The sequence below is a fragment of the Salvelinus namaycush genome, chromosome 15 (genome assembly GCF_016432855.1).
Source record: "Salvelinus namaycush isolate Seneca chromosome 15, SaNama_1.0, whole genome shotgun sequence".
Classification (NCBI taxonomy): Eukaryota; Metazoa; Chordata; class Actinopteri; order Salmoniformes; family Salmonidae; genus Salvelinus; species Salvelinus namaycush.
The window spans coordinates 26544985-26563536 of record NC_052321.1 but is presented as its reverse complement, the minus strand read 5'-3'; the positions used below and the strand labels follow the sequence as shown (position 1 = coordinate 26563536).

Below are 18552 nucleotides of genomic sequence, written 5' to 3'. Positions count from 1 at the left end.
TCTCAGATTCAAAATGGCTAATTAGCATCAAAGTAGGGGTACTAAGCTAACATATGGAATTGTTTTCAGATGGTCATACCATGGATCATTTAGCAATTTGATTTTGAATTTTAGGACCCCTTTAGGTATTATTTTTTGAATAAACATATTGTTTGTAGAATAAGCAGCGATACTCCTCTGGGTGTAAACTCTGTGGATTTGAAAAGTAGAAGTGCTCAGAGTAGAATGGAACCCCCTTTTACTGCGACACAACATACAGAATGAAATTGTGTATGGTGCAATATGTATGTCCAATATGAAAAACATACTGAACATCGTGCAATACGAATGGGCTAATTAACAATGGGAATTAAAAGTGTTTTCTAAAGTTGATTATTATAATTATATTATTAATATTGTTATTACTATTATTATTAACAGTAGATAAATAATGTTTTGTTATTTGTATTACTGCTGTTACCATGATAACTATCTAGTAATCCTTACTTTTAATGCTGTTAACAATAATGTCAATGCTATAATATTATTTGTAAAGGCGATTAACTATTTTCCTTTTTCCATATTGTTAAACAAAATTAATTTGCAAAATACATTTGCTCACAAAATGTTATGAATTGTCGACCATTGTATAATTTTTTACCATCTTCATTGCGAGACTTTTATTTTGAAGTGAAATCGCCGTGGTCACGACCTTATTCCTTCTACGTCTTGCTTATTCTTGCTGGTAGAATGTAGGTGGGAGACACCGGTAGACACGTGTGTTTGGGTTTTTCCGCAGGACAATAGGGTCACTTCCGGTATTCAAATTAAAGGGATAATCCACGATAAATATTCGACAAAAAAGTATATTACACTGCATTCTATTGTTAAACTCTGTGCTCTTACTTTGGCTGTAATTGATTCACCCAGACAGACTGTGTGATTTTATGTCGATGACAGCAAAGTTTTAGTTATCAAGGCCTTGAGGAAAGATTCCGCTCTCCCCTTTTTAACGGAACCTGCTCTTGCTACAATAAAGAGATGCTTCTATACAACAGGTGCATGCTTGATAACATTATAATAGGTCCTCAAAGTTGCTGAAGCTTTCATCTGATGAGAGGTTGTGGAGGTATGACACTGGGCACAAGAACTGGTGGGTTGTTGATCTGCAGTGACTTCTCAACTACGGTTGCCTATTTGGTCATATTTGACCAATCAATTAATTAATTATGCATCATGGGGATATCAGTTTACTGTTTGCCTGTTTTAACTGTTACCATGGCAGAACTTCATTTATTATTAACCATTTTGGTGTCTAGTTTTCTTACTCAGACCATTTTGGACTTAGCTGACTTAGCTCATGTCAATGAGGAAAATTAACAATAGCATAAGGGTATGGCTTAATCTTACAAGAATGCATCTTACTTCACTGAAAGAGAGATGTTGACCATGTAAAACATGTAAAACACCCTCTTGCGTTCCAATGGAGGGCACAACCTCAAGACAAGACAAAGAAAAGGCTCAGAGAACCGTAAGGTTTCGGGTGGCATCTGCAAATAGTGGTCGCATTTTAACTGAGGTTTTCAAGGATGACACTGTGACATTGTGTGGCTCAGTGACAGACTCAGTTGACTCGGACTGCACCAGCAACTCGGAGAGCGAGCAGGCGAGCTCCCCACCAACCAGCGAGGCAAATGGGCATCTGTGTGGGCTGGTGGGCACAGCGCCGGATGATTGCGGGAGTGATCCGGATGACCTGCTTATGTACGCTAGCACCAAAAAGGAGCTGCTCTTTAGCAACAAGCGCATTAATATCTGCAGCAAGAATGGGACTGTACGTGGTGTGAAGAACAAAGTCAGTGCAGGTCAAGCACTGTTCAACAACCTTTCCAACCTCTCCAACGTGTATACAGTGAGTAATTTAACAATGTTATATTCCTCATAGCTATCCTAGCAGGCTTGTGTTTACTTTAGGGAAAAGTCACACAGTGTCAAAACACATCATTATGAGACTTTTGGATCATGTTTGATTTAGGGCATCAGGAGACTTGAAAGCAGTATAAAACTTCAATGTATCAAAAGCGGACTAATGAATAATATATGAAAAAATTGTTTCAGTAAAATTCCCCTTTAATAACAATTCCCCTTTCTAGTCACACTTTACAGTGTGTTCCTAATGCCTATGCAATTACAGGGTAACTACAGTGAAGGTACACATTGTTACAGTACTTACAACAGCATTTATCTGTTTCTTTCTCTACCTGCCGTCTTGAAGGGTAACCTGCGTGGCAGCCGACCTCATCTGAAAAAAATACCATGGGAAAAAGATGATGGGAACTGAGACTGGGTCTACTGACTCTGCTGGCTATTATAACACACAACCTTTGGTCGTCAAGATTTGTGTTTATGTATTTACTTCAGGGACAGTCACACTAGGCCCAGTGTCTCAATTACTCCCCCTAGTCCCTTATGGTTTATGACCTGAATGGTTGAGATAATAGGGAATAATCAAGCAATCCTAAATCCAATACAGTAGAGATCCAAACCCTACAGTTATGAACAGACTAATCCTCTAAATACACCATTATTCTAGAGGCTGTGTAAATCAGCTATGCCAAACCCTGTATTGGACATGTGCTATTGAATGGATGAATTCAAAATAAAAATCTTAATGTCCTACAAATCTGTTTTTGATCAGTAAAAAAACCCACTTTAACCCAAAGTTACAGTCCTATGACTGTAAGACAACATGTACTTCACCATGGAAAAGTTATCAGAATGGAGCATCATATTTCTTTGCTGATGTTTATAAATACTTTCTAAGGTTAAATGTTTTTGTAAGTTGGCTGCTTTTTGAGTGTAAATTGGATGAAATCATTTAAGACTGTATTCTTGGAAGAACAATGCATTCTTTATATAGTAAAACCATGCTTAACCATGCTCTTGCACTATTGTATTTTGAAGACTAAGAACCATGTAGGTTTGTAAGTTTATACACTGGTAATAATTCTAGCTTTTTCTTTCATTTCCCAGATGAAATATATATATTTTTACCTTTATTTAACTAGGCAAGTCAGTTAAGAACAAATTCTTATTTTCAATGACGGCCTAGGAACAGTGGGTTAACTGCCTTGTTCAGGGGAAGAACGACAGATTTTTACCTTGTCAGCTTGGGGATTCGATCTTGTAACCTTTTGGTTACTAGTCCAATGCTCTAACCACCTGCCACCCCAAATATGTTATACTCAATGTATGTTTTTTCATATCCTGAATGTATGTTTTTTTAAGACACAAGATACAGTGAATTATACTGTTAAAATCAATCTTAAATAAAGTTTTATAGCTTTTCAACATGGTGTTCGTTAGTTCCATAATTTCAATTGAAGTCAGTGTTGCCTTTTGACACAATGTAACATTTCAAATTCCATTTATTGGCACATTCCAATGCACAAATGTCAACCAATTACACACCCAGATGACATTTTTCACAATGTTAAGTAACTCCTATGGAAAAACTGAGCCTCATTTTTTTTTATCTAGGAATTCCACAAACAAAATTCCATATATAACTATAACTCAATACCAGACTGACACCCATACCAGACATGTATTGCCAAATGTAGTGCTTCAGAAATTGGATCTCTGTTGACAGTCAGTGACAGTAGTGGCCTTCAAAACACTGTTAGCAAGGCAAAGACTCCATAGAGCAGGGCACAGGGGTACGCTACCAACAGCTGCTGACCCTCCATAGCCAGGGTGGAGATGAAGATCTTGGAAGCTGAGAGACTGCACCAGCCAATCACCAGCAAGGCCAGGATCGTTCCGATGATCCCTCTGGACGTAAATCAAAAGTCAAATTTGACAGAACAAAGGACATAACAGAACAGAAATCAAGATGAGCAAACTGTGTTTTTCTACACAATATTATTTAGGAAACCTTTTAATTGTTTTTGGACTGGAAAGGCCTACTCGCTGTAGGGGAAAGACAACTGCAAATGCAGATAGTGCCACAATGGGGAGGAGGCGGTAGCTCAGCACGCTGGCTACACAGCCATAGGACACAGACAGGGAATCCATCAGGGTCAACAGGGTGTAGATCATCATACAGCCGATGGTACTGATCCCATAGACATAGCCAAAGTGGGATTTGCCTGCCTATATAAAGAGTAAATACATTTCGTAACAGTACACTTTCAGTACAGTACATGCACAGTTACATACAGCAAAGCTACAAATATTTTTTATCTGAATAGTAAATCATGATGACTTGAGCTGTGAAAACATGCAACACACACACACACACTTGGGCATGAGCTATTGGGGAGGTTCTTCACCATGAGTAAAGTGACACCCAGAGCAATACAGAACAGAATAGGGTCAGGTCGGTCTCATTCATGATGCTGCCATCTGCTGGGATCATAGGGTTCAGCACTGTCAACGTCTTCTGCCATATGTGCTCAAAATTCATGCCAATCTCTGCACAAATACACAACAGATGAATAAAAACAGATGTGAAGATGAGAAGACCTACAGTTGAAGTCAGAAGTTTACATACACTTAGGTTGGAGTCATTAAAACTCGTTTTTCAACCACTCCACAAATGTCTTGTTAACAAACTATAGTTTTGGCAAGTCGGTTAGTACATCTACTTTGTGCATGACACAAGTCATTTTTCCAACAATTGTTTACAAACAGATTATTTCACTTATAATTCACTGTATCACAATTCCAGTGGGTCAGAAGTTTACATACACTAAGTTGACTGTGCCTTTAAACAGCTTGGAAAATTCCAGAAAATGATGTCATGGCGTTAGAAGCTTCTGATAGGCTAATTGACATCATTTGAGTCAACTTGTGGAGTTGGTGTACTTGTGGATGTAATTCAAGGCCTACCTTCAAACTCAGTGCCTCTTTGTTTGACATCATGGGAAAATTAAAAGAATTCAGCCAAGACCTCAGAAAAACAATTGTAGACCTCCACAAGTCTGGTTCATCCTTGAGAGCAATTTCCAAATGTCTGAAGGTACCGCGTTCATCTGTACTAACAATAGTACGCAAGTATAAACACCATGGGACCACGCAGCCATCATACTGCTCAGGAAGGAGATGCTTTCTGTCTCCTAGAGATGAACGTACTTTTGTGCGAAAAGTGCAAATCAATTCCAGAACAACAGCAAAGGACATTGTGAAGATGCTGGAGGAAACAGGTACAAAAGTATCTATATCCACAGTAAAAACGAGTCCTATATCGACATAACCTGAAAGGCCACTCAGCAAAGAAGAAGCCACTGCTCCAAAACCGCCATAAAAAAGCCAGACTACGGTGTGCAACTGCACATGGGGACAAAGATCGTACTTTTTGGAGAAATGTCCTCTGGTCTGATGAAACAAAATAGAACTGTTTGGCCATAATGACCATCGTTAATTGTACTTCAACTGTACTTACTCATACTCTGGGTTAAGGTTATAGCCATTGTAGTCATAGGCCACCTGTCCCTGATCATCGATGTAATACCCTGACTGGTAGAAGTCTTGTTCACATTTCTGAAAGTCCCCCATTGCTGTGGAGTAGGTGGAAAAGATGAAATAAAGATCATTACTGTAACAGTAGAGTGAAGTAAGGGGCCCTTTTGAGGAGGGCTGCTCAGTTCCCACATGTTATATCACGAAACGAGTTGCTAACCAAATCACAATTTTATAAGCTACAAATTAAAATACAAATAGATGACCTATTGCGCTTCATTCTTTGGTCAATATAATACTGACACTACAGCAGAAAATACATGCCAGATATTCAAACAGCAGGTTTCACTCAAACTGCTAAGGCCAGATCATAATTAGTTACTGGGATTGCCTTATTGTTGAGTTCAGATTTCAAACCTTGAGGTAAATTCTGAGCAAGACCTCCTGTTATGTTGTCAGGGGAGAGATTTGAAAGAACATTTGAAGGCTGTGTGGGGATGTACAAATGTATAAATAGTTTCCTCTATTTGAGCTGGGGGCATGATAACCCCAGAGAAGTAGACTAAGTAGCCCACTTTCTATCTAATCTATTTCTTAATTTCCTATTCTTTTTTCCCCTCCTTTTTTCGAGGTTTAGTAATATGTCTTATGGAAATTAAGCCAGTTGCAGAAATGCAATGGTTTTGGATACTGGGTGCTACTGAACAGAATGAACAATTTCCACTGTTTACATGGCTCTTATTTTGAAGGATTTTCGAACAGCTTAAATCAGATGTTGCTGGCTCAACATGGGTTAAGCCAGTCATATGATTTGCCTGTGGGAAAAGCTGCTTACTTAAAATAAAAAATATATAATAATTTAAAATAGGGGTAACAGTGGATTAGCATTCATACATTTACAAGGTAGTAATACATTTACATTTTGTTCTACATATGAAAAACAACCAAGTCCAGCTAACTAGCTAGCTACCTTGCTAAACCTAGTATCAGCTGGAGATAAATTAGCTGTCAACGAAATAGCAAGGAAAGCTAGGAAGAGCACAAAAAAGACCTGCTGATATTCTCAACATTTACAGACATTCTTACCATAATTCAGTTCTCTTCTAGCAATTGACGGTGGAATAAAATATGTAATATTTCCACCATGGCTGTTGTAAGTATAAATTATTTGAACCCAATCATTGATTACATTAATCTCTAGCTAGCTGAAGTCATAGCCAGTTGCTACACCAGTGTAGTAGCTACCAGGGGCACAACTTTCACTGGGTGCACAACTTCCCCCCCCCACATTCTGAAGTTGCATTTAAAAAAGTGGCAACAGTGGGGTAAAAAAGGGGTAAACCCCCCCAGTTTTATCATTGGAATGTGATACAAAATGAGGCAACGGTGTGCTTTAGGACGGCTCCGAGTGGTAGGGTAGGCTTTTTGGAGTGTTTATGTGACAAATAAAAATAATAACTATGCCTCCCCCCACTTCTAAAACCATAGTTGCACCCCTGGTAGCTACCTATCTTGTCTCTATCTTGACACATTTTGTTGCAGGACTTGAAGAGATACTTGTACAAACTGTTACCAAGGTATGTTTGTTTGTTGTATGATTGTGTTCATTGTGATTCTTCTGTTGCTGAAACCTAATATTGAACTTGGGAATCCCTAATGTGAAAAGTGAATTTCAGTAGTTTGAATTATGACAAAGGAGTTATGTCATGTGCTGCTCTTTTTCTCCTTATCCACCAGTTTTGAGGGTCTTCATGCAATCATAGTGACAGATAGGGATGGTGTCCCAGTTATTAAAGGTAGGTCTCCCTCACAACTGTGTTTTGTTCTTAAAGCTAGGTCATTTAGTTGACCTTTTCTTGTCCTTGTCCAATGTGTTGTGCTCAGTGTACCTGATGCATTCTCCTTCAGTGGCGAAAGATAATGCACCAGAATATGCTCTACGGCCAGGCTTCCTCTCCACCTTTGCATTGGCCACCGACCAGGGCAGTAAGCTAAGGCTCTCTAAAAACAAGAGTATCATCTGCTACTATAACACATGCCAGGTAAATAAAATCTGGACCTAACATATAAAGGATGTAGGCCTGGGGTGGCTTGGTGATTAGTTGAGTCAGGTGTGTTAGTGCTGGGCTAGAACAAAAAAAAAAGTGCCTTCCCTGGTGCTCCCCAAGAATAGATTGAAAAACACTGACCCATGTGCCTTGTTATGCTGACAATCTCACCTTTTTCCAGATTGTGCAGTTTAACCGGTTACCATTGGTGATCAATTTCATCGCAAGCAGTAGTGCCAACACCGGTAAGATAAAGATCTCTACTTATATATCCTCTGCATGAATGAAGACAAGTACAGCATTCTGAAGTGTTATCCAAACTGTTGTTTGTAGGTTTGATTATCCGTCTGGAAAAGGAGCTCGTACCACTAATCGAAAAGCTACGGCAGGTAGTGGAGGTTGCTTAGGAGTGTATCACCTTGACAGCAATGGGACTATTATGTGACAGAGTCAGTCATGAAAAAGGATCTACCTGAAAATATTACATTTTTATTATCTCTATCATGCGCACCCACACATACAGAGAGCTCTGTTGCTGAAAGACATAGATACAGCACATGTTGTTAGTGTCATGATGCTGTGTTTGTTGCCTTAATTTTCTAGTACTTGAATGTAACCCCTTCCTTTCTCGTGTTTGTAATTAATAAACTGACTCATTTGTTGCTAGTTTCTCTATTAAAATAAATATTTATTCACAGTATGAGGGTTACATCTTGTTAATTAAGTAAAATTAAGATCAAGTGAATGTCAACCAGTGAAAGATATCAATCTAGAGAAAATACAATTCCTGGAAGATCTCAAATCTATCGCAAAAAAATACGATTAGATCCAAAACATTGTCATTGTGCATGTCCTGAAAATTACATGGCCATTTTTCGATGGTCAGAGAGCCCAATTGTCTTTTGTCTTGGGTTACCAGCCAGTCATCTGTGGAGCAGAAAGGATCTCTGAGGATAACAGGAGTGACAAGCTACCAGACTTAAGGTAATTTAGTTCACTGTGAGAATATGCCTCTTTTGGCTCCTCCTCTTCATGTTGTCATCTTCCTTTTCTTATTTGTGACTGAAAACAAACATTCATTTGTTAGGCTATTTTGCTCTGGCACTACTCCCATTAGTTAAGCATTTGGATTAAGGTAGCCAGTTCAAGCTTTGTTTCTGTTTTATACATTTGAATAGTAATCGTGGATTATGGGCTCACCAGTTTCCATCGTATTATCTTGATCCACTCATCTGCCTCCACACCACTCTTGGCACACAGATAAAATGTCCTCTCAGGGAACACCAAACTAAATAAGAGACCGAATGAGTATTAATGCTAGGTTTAATATCAACAGCTACAGAAAGAGACCCAGCAACAAAATAAAGTAGCTGAGTGGAGGTTAGAACTTCTCCTGTCATCACTCTGGTTGCACTTCCTCTTATCTGCCACTGCCATCGGCCACCATGATCCATATTTTATATTCCTCTGTAAGCGGAAGTGAAACCAACAGATATGTTTAAAAATGCCCACTGAGGTTTACCAAATTCAAGATTGAACAATGAAACTAGCACCAGTGGCAAAAAAAAAACTGAAGGGAAGGCTGACCTTCAACAGCAGTGTATTGTAGTCAAAACAGTATTATTAATTGTTAGTCAATAGTCTGTAAAGGCCTTAATCACGAGAGTTGGTAGGCCCACTCTTGGCTCAATGGATTGGAGCTCTCACCAGAAGCAGTTGACTCTGTCCTTGGAGTAGTCAAACTGGACTGCAGAGCATGCTGTCAGATCAATGGTGCGAATAGGCTCATCAAACTAAGACAGGAGAGCAAATGAGCGATGGCAACACCATCCTGTCACAAACACTGACAAATAAAATCTAGCCATTCATAATATTACATCTGTATCATAAACCATGACTGCTATCAGAGACATGGTTTCTACTCACCATTTTGTCCTTAAAGTATTTGAGCTCATTTCTGTTTAATGTGAACCACCTCTGCTTCCAGTTCTGAAAAAAAAAACATAAATTGAAAGTCTTTCAACCAGAACAGTCCACTAAACCTGGTCTGTACTGAACCTATTTCTCTCACCTTTACGACTGCTCCTAACTTGACCAGATAGCCCTCCTTTGTTCCAAACTGTGAACAAAATCATTAAAAAAACAATATCATGAGGTTTGTGATACTTGACCTAAGTAATTATGTTATGATTAACCCATGTTTGCTTCACTAATAAATGAGCTTGTGGTCATACCGATGGAGCGTTAGCCACCAGGTCGCTCTCTGTTCGTCCTGTCTGCATGGCAGTGTGAACCCGCACAGACTCATAGATGGACGGCTCTTCTACACGCCATGGATATGGGCATTTAAGAACAATGAGGGTTCCTGGTTGAGTGAAAGGTCAAGGTTCAGGTTAGGAGTCTTGAGGGTATACCAAGGGATATATTGCAGTCATTGAAAATATAAATAAACAGCAGGGAAATGGTTAGGTTTAGACTTTGGATTCAGTAAGGTCTGAAGAACTGGTCTCAAGCCAACCTGTCTCACTGCCCAGCAGAGGCTGGTTGGCAAAATGGCTGACAAAGTCCTGGAGGGACGCAAACTCATTGAAGCCAAAAGCGTAGCCACTGCTTTTCCGTGTCACATGGAAATGTTTAACTGAATCCTTGGCTCTGTATAAGGAAAGAAAAAAGCATGTGGTGAATGGGAATCCTTCTGAAATGGGGCATGGAAGAGGGAGGGAGACGTTTTACTTTTTAAGAGGGATGGGATAGGTAGGCCCACCTGACAGAGAGGGCAAAGCTGCCAGGACCCTCATGACTGTTTCGGAGGAGATAGCTGCCATCTTTCCCATTGGATAGGAGGAGAGCTTCAGCGGCATGGCGGGACAGGTCAAAGTGGTACCATCTGGGAAAGATGGAAGACAGACAAAGACAATTAGAGTATAGTATCTAACAGACATGCATCACTAATGTGAATGGTGAGCAGACTCATGAAATCTTTCGGTTACAACCGTAACCCCGGTTCTCTGATAGTATGAGTGAGGTATTTCACTTATGTGATACGCCCCCAGCGTATTCGTCAGAAGCCTTTATTACACTACACCAGCCATGATTGGCTGGATGTCGAGACATGTGCGTCGGAAAAGATTGTCCCTCCTACCCAATAAAAAAGGCCCAATGCAGCATCTCTGAGTCATTCAAAAATAAGCAACACCTATTCCTCGCTCATGCAAGGAGGGTGGTCTGGTGAAATGCCTCACTCATACTATCAGAGAACCGGGGTTACGGTCGTAACCTAAAGTTCTCTTTCAAGTATTTGTTTTGGTATTATGGAATATACTGACTCCTGTATTGCCAGACAAGCTTATCCTGACGACCGACTGCCCTGTGCGATATTACACACAAATGGGCTTTGCCCCTCAGAAGATCCTACACGTTAAACAGTATGCGCTAGGGTCAGTGCAGTGACATCGAGCATATAAAACTTCGCAAATGTATTAGGCGAAGCCCAGCTCGCTGCTGAGCAAATATCCTGGCTAGATATGCCCTTAAATAAAGCCCAGGATGTAGCCATTCCTCTAGTAGAATGAGCCCGTAGGCCAGCAGGAGACTGAAGACCCTTACTTGTGTAGGCTAAAGGGATAGCCCCCACTATGCAGTGGGAGAGGGGTTGTTAAGTGAGCGCTTTACCCGTGTGAGGTTTCGCCCAGGAAACAAACAACTGATCACATTTTCTAAATCCCTTACGCTTCGAACACACTGACTGCGTCATTGCGTTACGATACACCAGAAGTACATTCATTTCCAATGGAACGCTGCATTTGCCTTGCAGCATTGCGTTGCAGAGGCAGTTGCAGTGCGTTCTGTGTGGTGCATACATTCGATAAATCGAACGTATGCATCAAATTGTATGAGTGGACTTGACAGAAAGTAGCAAAATATGAATGTAGATTTTTTTTTTGCACACATTCAGTAAAAATTTGGGATTACATAAAAACAGTTTGATTGCATAATTTCTTTACATTTTTTATTTATTTGCCAAGTATATTATTTATTCGATGACATCCTCAAATTAATTGTGAGAGCCTATAATATAATTTCCCTCCAAAATGCAGTTTTGGAGCGAAATGCAATAATAAATAGTCAAGATAGGCAGAGTAGGCTCTTTCAACAATGAGACCAACGTTGAGGAAGGTGGTATGACTATTTCTTTCACACACACCTCATTGGCTAGGTTAGCTAGCTAGCTAACGCTAACTAGCCACATCTAGCACAAGCTCACTACTAAACTGACCTGGCAATCCTACTATCGTGGACACTTGTCTCCAAGCAGCATTTTTTGTGTTTATGTCCCTGTAGCTGTCAGCAGTTGTGTCAAAAAGACACGGTTTTGAGGATACTGCGAAAATGATTCTCTCCTCCATGTGTCCAACCGCATGCGACCATTTGCAAAAGGTACCTGCATCAGTATAGTTGCCTAGCTGCGCAAAATGTTATGCAGCAGTGATGCAATGAAGCAGTCGGTGTGTTCGAAGCGTCAGTATAGTTGCCTAGCTGCGCAAAATGTTATGCAGCAGTGATGCAATGACACAGTCGGTGTGTTCGAAGCGTTAGGCCTGTCCATGTAGATGTGCAGAGTGTGTACTGGGCACAACATATGCAACCGTTGATGTTCCGGAGAGGAAAACGGTGGGGGATAAAAAGCTACCAGCTCAAGGGGAAGACACCTCAAAGATGGGTTAATAATCTTAGGGATAAAGGCGGGGTTAGGCCACAATGATACCCTGTTGTTACCAGGTGAAAATTGTGCACATGATGAGTGCGTAAATGTCACTTACACGCTTCGCGGAGGCCAATGCTAGTAATAGCGTGGTCTTAAATGAAAGCCTCTTCAGTTCCACCTGATCCAAGGGCTCAAAAGGTTGTTGGCATAGAGCATCCAAAACAATTGATAAATCCCATGACGGGGCAAACTGTTTGGATACCGGACGCAAACAACGTGCACCCTTGAGAAAACAGGTGACAAGAGGGTGTTGCTCCGCTGTCGTGCTCCCAAAACCCACATGACAAGCCAAAATAGCTGCTAGATATACCTTAATAATAGAAAAAGCATTTCCTTTTTCTAATAATTCCTGTAGAAACCTCAGGATTACCGGGACAGAGCACTGGAATGGCATTGTCTGTGATTTAGTGCACCATTCCTCAAACATGAGCCATTTACAATTATAAAAGGGACTCTGAATAGTTGAAATTACATTTTGGGGAAGCCCGGCTGTGTTCAAGTTGAACCATTCACAGGCCAGGCCCAGAGTGCCAAACGTTCCGGGTGAGGATGGAAAATCTCCCCTCGCGCATGTTTTAAAAGAGACCAGGTTCCCTCTGCGAAACAGTGCTAGGCAATCTTGAAATGTTCTTATATGTTCCACTGAAAGGCGACCTTTGAATGAATCCGAAACTAGGAAAGAGATTGGAAAGAGCCTAGGAAACCTAGGAAAGAGATTGTCTGCATGGGAATCAGAACGCTCTTTACTGTGTTCATTCTGAAACCTAGAAATGTTAGGTGTTCCAATAGTAGCTGACTGTGTTTTAAGACCTGGTCTCGGTTGCGCGCACAGCAGCCAATCGTCTATGTACGTCATCAGCCGAATGCCCCTCTCTCTGGGGCTATGGTTGCCTCCGTACACTTCGTAAAACACGAGGTGACAGTGAGAAGCCAAAAGAGAGTACCAGAAATTTGTAGATTACGCATTGAAAAGCGAATCTGAGAAATTTCCTGCGAAGAGGGTATATTGAGATGTGAAAGTAAACGTCCTTCAGGTCGACGGATACGAACCAATCGCCTGGGCGCACAGAACGTAGCAGAGCAGTGTGTGTCAACATTCTGAACGTGTACTTTCTCATGTTCCTGTTCAGAGGACGTAGATCTAGTGTCGGACGTATGCCGCCCCCCTTTTTGGGAACCAGGAAATATCTTGAGAAAAAAAACGCAGTGGCTTTGCTCTGGAGGAACAATTCTTATTGCCCTTTTTTCTATTAGCGATGTGATTTCCTTCCGGAGTACACACGCTGATTCCCCCTGAGCCTGAGTGTATATAATTCCCTTGAATCAATGCGGAGTGATAGCGAATTGTAGTCTGTATCCCCTGTCTATCGTGCCCTGTACCCAGATTTACATGGCGCATGCCCACCAGTTCTCTCTCCGCTCCAAGAGAGGGCTGACCGGGCCTCCCCCCACAGACCGTGCAGCAGCACCATCTGCCAGGGGAGAGTGTAGGACAGTCCGCGACGCACTGTGCATGTTCGGCTGGCCCGTAGCTGGAGAGCGCTTATGTGGCCTATCACCACAGAAGGAATGGTAGCCCCCTCTGATGGCGTTGTAGGGAAGCACCCTGTTTGTTTTGATTTTGTGAGAAACAACATGTCTGACTGCGCCCTGTAGCCTGGTTGCGCTAGTGTTAACATTTTTAATGTGAACTGACATTGGGGAGTGTTTTAGACAAGACAGGGGCCTTGTAGAAGCATCCACCTGAACATTGTCTCTTCTCACTGTACTCTGTGACCACCGACTTGGACCCAATATGCTGGAAAGAACACTGAGGTGCCTGGGAACTTGCATCCTGGAACAGGCTCAGAATTGGCGGAGGAGATATAACTGCGCTTGGGGGTGGCCGTTCTCGCCTCTCTGGCAATGGGGACATTGCTAGGCCATACCCTTCTTCCTCCTTACACCCTGGGTGGGGTTTGGGGCAGGCTGGTTCCTTGGTGCCATGGGTGGGACGGGAGGGTTCTTAGACCAGGGGCCCTTAGGGTCCAAGGTTCTCTGCTGCCCTGGACTCTTAAAGGTCGAGGGGGGTCGACCTGCTGCAGCCTGGGCGAAGGTGTGGCAAAGCACAGGGGAGGCACTGGGCTGTGTCTTCCTGGGCAGACAGAGCTGGAGGGCTTCACCCTCAATCTTTTTCTCCTCGCGCCGTTTCTGCATCATCTTGACGGTGGGACCGAAAAGGCCTTTAGGGTCTACTGGAGCATCCAGGATCTTCAGTTTCTCACTATCAGACACCGTGGATAGGTTGAGCCATCGAGCCCTCCTGGGATATCATGAGCCCAATCGCTCTTCCTGACGCCTGGACAGTGGCTTTAAGCAGACGCAGGTTGAGGTCTGTGGCAATACAGACCTCATCCCACAGACCAGGCTCCAGTGTGACCGCTAGCTCATCCTGTAGCTCAGCTTGATATGCCGAGAGCATGGATGCGGCGCTGAGAGCCCTCACCGCTGTGACGCCCGACCTGTAGACCTTCTTTGTCACAGAGGACTGGAAGCGCTCGTACTTGGTTGGTAAGGTGGGGCCAGTCGAGGTCCCGGAGGACTTCTGGCTGGGGTGTAGATTGGAAGCCACCCGGGGTTCGATGGCTGGCGTGTGGGCAAGCCCAATCCCTGCCATGTCAACACAGTCCAATCCCACCACCTTAGACAGGGTTCTTGAAGGAGAAAGGTGTACTCCAGGTACAGGTAACCTCCTCCAGGCATTCTGGGAAGACTGATAGTAATTGCCTGACTGCCCGTTTGGCTTTGGGTAGCCTCTTACCGGGACGTGGTGGTCTCTGCTACTGCATTGGGCCAGGGAATCACCAGTTTATTCGCAGTGCGTTTGCACACGTCCTGCAGGTCCACACCGAGAACTGGTGGGGATGGCGCCCCGCCTGCGTGTCCGGTTTCGGATTCCCCGGCAGGAGGCTTGGTTTCCTGGCCTGAGGGTTGAAGGAGTCTTCGTCTCCATTCGATGATTCCGAAAGGAGGCTGTCGGAAAACCCTTTGGAGTAGTTATCGTCTCCAATCAGGAAGCCCGGCAAGGAGGCCGTAAGGTCGTTGCTGGAGTCCTCCAACAGTGGGGCAATGGAATTGAGCTGGTCTCCCCAGCTAGCGCTAGCCGTCACTTTACGGTTCCCTGTTTGGATATCCATCACCTCTGGTGAGCAATCGGGAACGCCGGCCCCCCATGTTAGGGTCCTGTTGACTCAGGCTAGCTTGGCATGTTAGCCTGCGACGGAGGCTCTTCACAGGGAAGAGGGCACAGTGTGGACAGGAGTCAGGGAAGGCTTCCTGGGCATGTGGCAACCTAAGGCAAGCGGAGCACACAGAGTGGGTGTCTTTAGCCGATATCTTGTTTCGACAGGAGCAGATTCGTGCCGGGAGCTTCTCCTCGTTTGGGGTGGGAGATGCTTTTTTCACCATAGCTTGGATGCTATTTTTTTAGCTGTCAGAAAAAAACTAGTGTGGTAGGCTAGTCCGATAACCCACTAATCGCTAGCTATCTCCGTGGCACTTGTTGTGATGGCCGGATACCGTTTCCGAAACAACAGGTTAGAAAAGATAGCTTGGTGTAGTAAAACCACAAAAGCTAGCTAGCGTGGTGGCTAGCTTGCTAACGACTAGTCACTGTTTGGATACAGCTAACTTGGTCATGAACGAGTTAGCCATGTCACAGCTGTACCTGTTCCTCCCTCAAATAATTTTCCTCTAACTATGGTGAAGGAAAAGGAAAATTGTCACCACCGCACAGTCCCGAGAATAGCGCCCAGTGAGCGAGTTGTAAGTTCACGTCTGTGGACAGTTTAGCTAGTTCTGGAAAATGCAGTCGTGTTGAGGTAAGCTTTCTGATGAAAAGCGAGAAGAGGTGTTTGAATAACTCAGAGATGCTGCATTGGACATTTATAGGAGGGACATCCTTCCCCGGCACACACGTCTCGAAGTCCAGCCAATCATGGCTGGCGTAGTGTAATAAAGGCTTCTGATGAATACGCTGGGGACATATCCCATATACCACTAAGGTGCAACAGACTAGCAGGAAGTGCATGTTAAACCCAAATAATTATTGGCAAGAGAAACATGGACACGGTAAGATCTGAAAAGTAAAGTGCCACCATGTAATGAACAGCTGCAGTGTGTGTGTATGAAACGCTGACCAATTGTTCTCAAGTGACTTCACCATGCAAAGGCACTTTAGAGGTCACTTCATGGTTTGACCCACTTCTGACATTGAGACAAAGCTGTTGACCCCCAAACAAACAAGACAGCTGCAGAAAAAAATCACTAACTAATGTGGATGTGAAAGTTGGGTATTTGCATTGCAGATGGCAGAGTCGTACTTATTTCACACTTCAATAAACTCAACGCCAACGCCTGCACTAGAATAGGTACAACAGAATATCATGTAGTGAGGACTTGAATATTTATTTTTCCTTTATTCAAAGGAGCAGTTTGGAATTCATACAACAATAAAGCGATCACCCCACTACTTTTGGAGTAAAGGATGGGGCTGGAGTTAGAGAAATGTAACCGCTCAAATGAATCTACGGAACTATAGCTGCAAGGACACCAGTTTGATAAAGATATATTTTTAACCATGTTTTGAAACTATACCGTGTTTATATTGTTAACAAACAATGGAGTAAAACAAGCTCATATATTGGGTTCTGGTGGGGTAGGCTACAGTTGAAGTAGTTTATATTAGGCATTTAAATTATATTCTTCAAGATTCAATGGCTTTATATCATGCATTTTTAAATTGAGGTTGAAAACAATACTATGCCTAAAGGGATTTCCTTCTCTAGAACTTGACCTAACGTTCCTTCCTGAACAATGCTAAAACGCACTGCCCATGAAGAATACTTTAATTTCCTTTTGATCGGGTAGGCTCTAAAATAAGATTTACGAATAGGCAAAATTATAATTAAGACATTCTTACCCTAACGACTCCAACTCATCGTCGACACTTGGCGTATCACTGTAGTAGCTCATCGTGTAAACGATGGCAGTTCACCTGTGCGCTTCTCAGTCTCCACCTGTCAGGTTACCGAGTCGACTCAACATTCTAAAAGCACAGACCGAAATCGACACACTGACTGACCAAAATAAAACTACCATACGAGGAAGTTGTCTCGGCTGCTGGCTGGGAAGATTAAATTAGACATGCTACGTCATTCCACAACAAAACAGAACATACTGTAAGCCTACGGTATGGCTGTGCCATAGTGATGTGCCCACTGCATCTCAAAGTCCACAGCTTGCTTGTAGGATTACACTGTTCTTTATATTTCAAAATAAATAAAGTGGTAGAGGGTAGGACGAAGAGGGGTTGACTGAGACCCCTTAACACTTGTTTAGAATACTAGGCAAATTAAGTAGTTTGCTGGCATATAATAAACCTCATTATTGTACACAAATGAACATGACATTTAACAACACTAAGTTAAAAAAAATTAACATGACACAGACCATGTGATTTGCTAATGTATTTACAGCAGTAAACACATTTGGAAGTAAGTTGATATAAAATAATGATTTTATTAAAAACAAAAACAACTAATTTATAATCATTGCTTTTACAATTTCACTATAGTTCAAATCAGCTGCCTTTTCCATGTTGCGTTGATTTGACAAGCAGGATTTTACTGTAAAAAACAATAAAAAAAATATGAGTCTAATTTAACCACATACAATACTGAGGATTAATCAATCTAAAGAAGATTTGCATGTGGTAGAGGCTGTTGCATAGAGGTCACTTCTCAGAAGCAGATATAAATGGCAATGGCATTGTCCAGGCAAACTCAAGAGAACATTTGTAAAGCCTACTTCACATACAGGAGGGCCATATCTGAACCCTCTTCCTGTACTTACGCCTATTAAGTTGCACTTTTGGTTGTCTTGCTTTAGAAGCCCCAGGATCTCTATCATCTTGCCACATTACATTTTCAACTTCCAGTGTGTAAATTTACATTGCATTTTGGTCCTTGTCTTCTAACTAAATGTGTGCTGCCCTTTGGCCAGGTCTCTCTTAAAAAAGAGATTGTACCTCAATGAGAAAATAAAGGTTAAATAAATCAATACATCCCATGTTTAAATGGACTTCAAGGCTCCTTTACCGAACGTGACTACAGCTGAGTGCGGGTTGGTAGGTAATAGTGGTGGGAAATGTCAGGTCCATGCCAAATCCATGTAAACTCCTGTCAAAATAGATTCAAGTGTGATTCATACATTTACATACTGTTATCACCTACCCAAGCCACAGAGATCAGTGGTTAG

At 42.3% G+C, this 18552-nt stretch overlaps 1 protein-coding gene across 4 annotated transcripts; it reads right to left on the bottom strand.

The window, feature by feature from the left end:
* Positions 1-3420: 3420 nt before the first annotated feature.
* dapp1 (dual adaptor of phosphotyrosine and 3-phosphoinositides) lies at positions 3421-17519 on the bottom strand. 4 transcript variants are annotated; one of them, XM_039009658.1, is made up of 9 exons: positions 17216-17517; positions 10255-10377; positions 10009-10142; positions 9725-9855; positions 9562-9609; positions 9417-9479; positions 9198-9283; positions 8691-8778; positions 5342-8417 (listed from the first exon to the last, which is right to left on the bottom strand). In XM_039009658.1, exons 1-9 carry the CDS (start codon positions 17266-17268, stop codon positions 8403-8405), a joined length of 741 nt encoding a protein of 246 aa, XP_038865586.1. In that variant the 5' UTR covers positions 17269-17517; the 3' UTR covers positions 5342-8402. The 4 variants fall into 4 exon arrangements, with proteins under 4 accessions (XP_038865584.1, XP_038865586.1, XP_038865585.1 ...); XM_039009657.1 differs by having other exon boundaries at positions 5342-8552; positions 17216-17515; XM_039009659.1 differs by lacking the exons at positions 5342-8417; positions 8691-8778 and adding an exon at positions 8785-8957 and having other exon boundaries at positions 17216-17516.
* Positions 17520-18552: the final 1033 nt, after the last annotated feature.

Coding starts and splice junctions, on each gene's coding strand:
- dapp1 (XM_039009656.1), bottom strand. CDS start 17,268: ATGAGCTACTACAGTGATACGCCAAGTGTCGACGATGAGTTGGAGTCG. Junction 9,610..9,724: donor TGGTGGCTAACGCTCCATCG/GTATGACCACAA, acceptor TTTTGTTCACAG/TTTGGAACAAAGGAGGGCTA. Junction 9,480..9,561: donor AGTTAGGAGCAGTCGTAAAG/GTGAGAGAAATA, acceptor TTTTTTTTTCAG/AACTGGAAGCAGAGGTGGTT.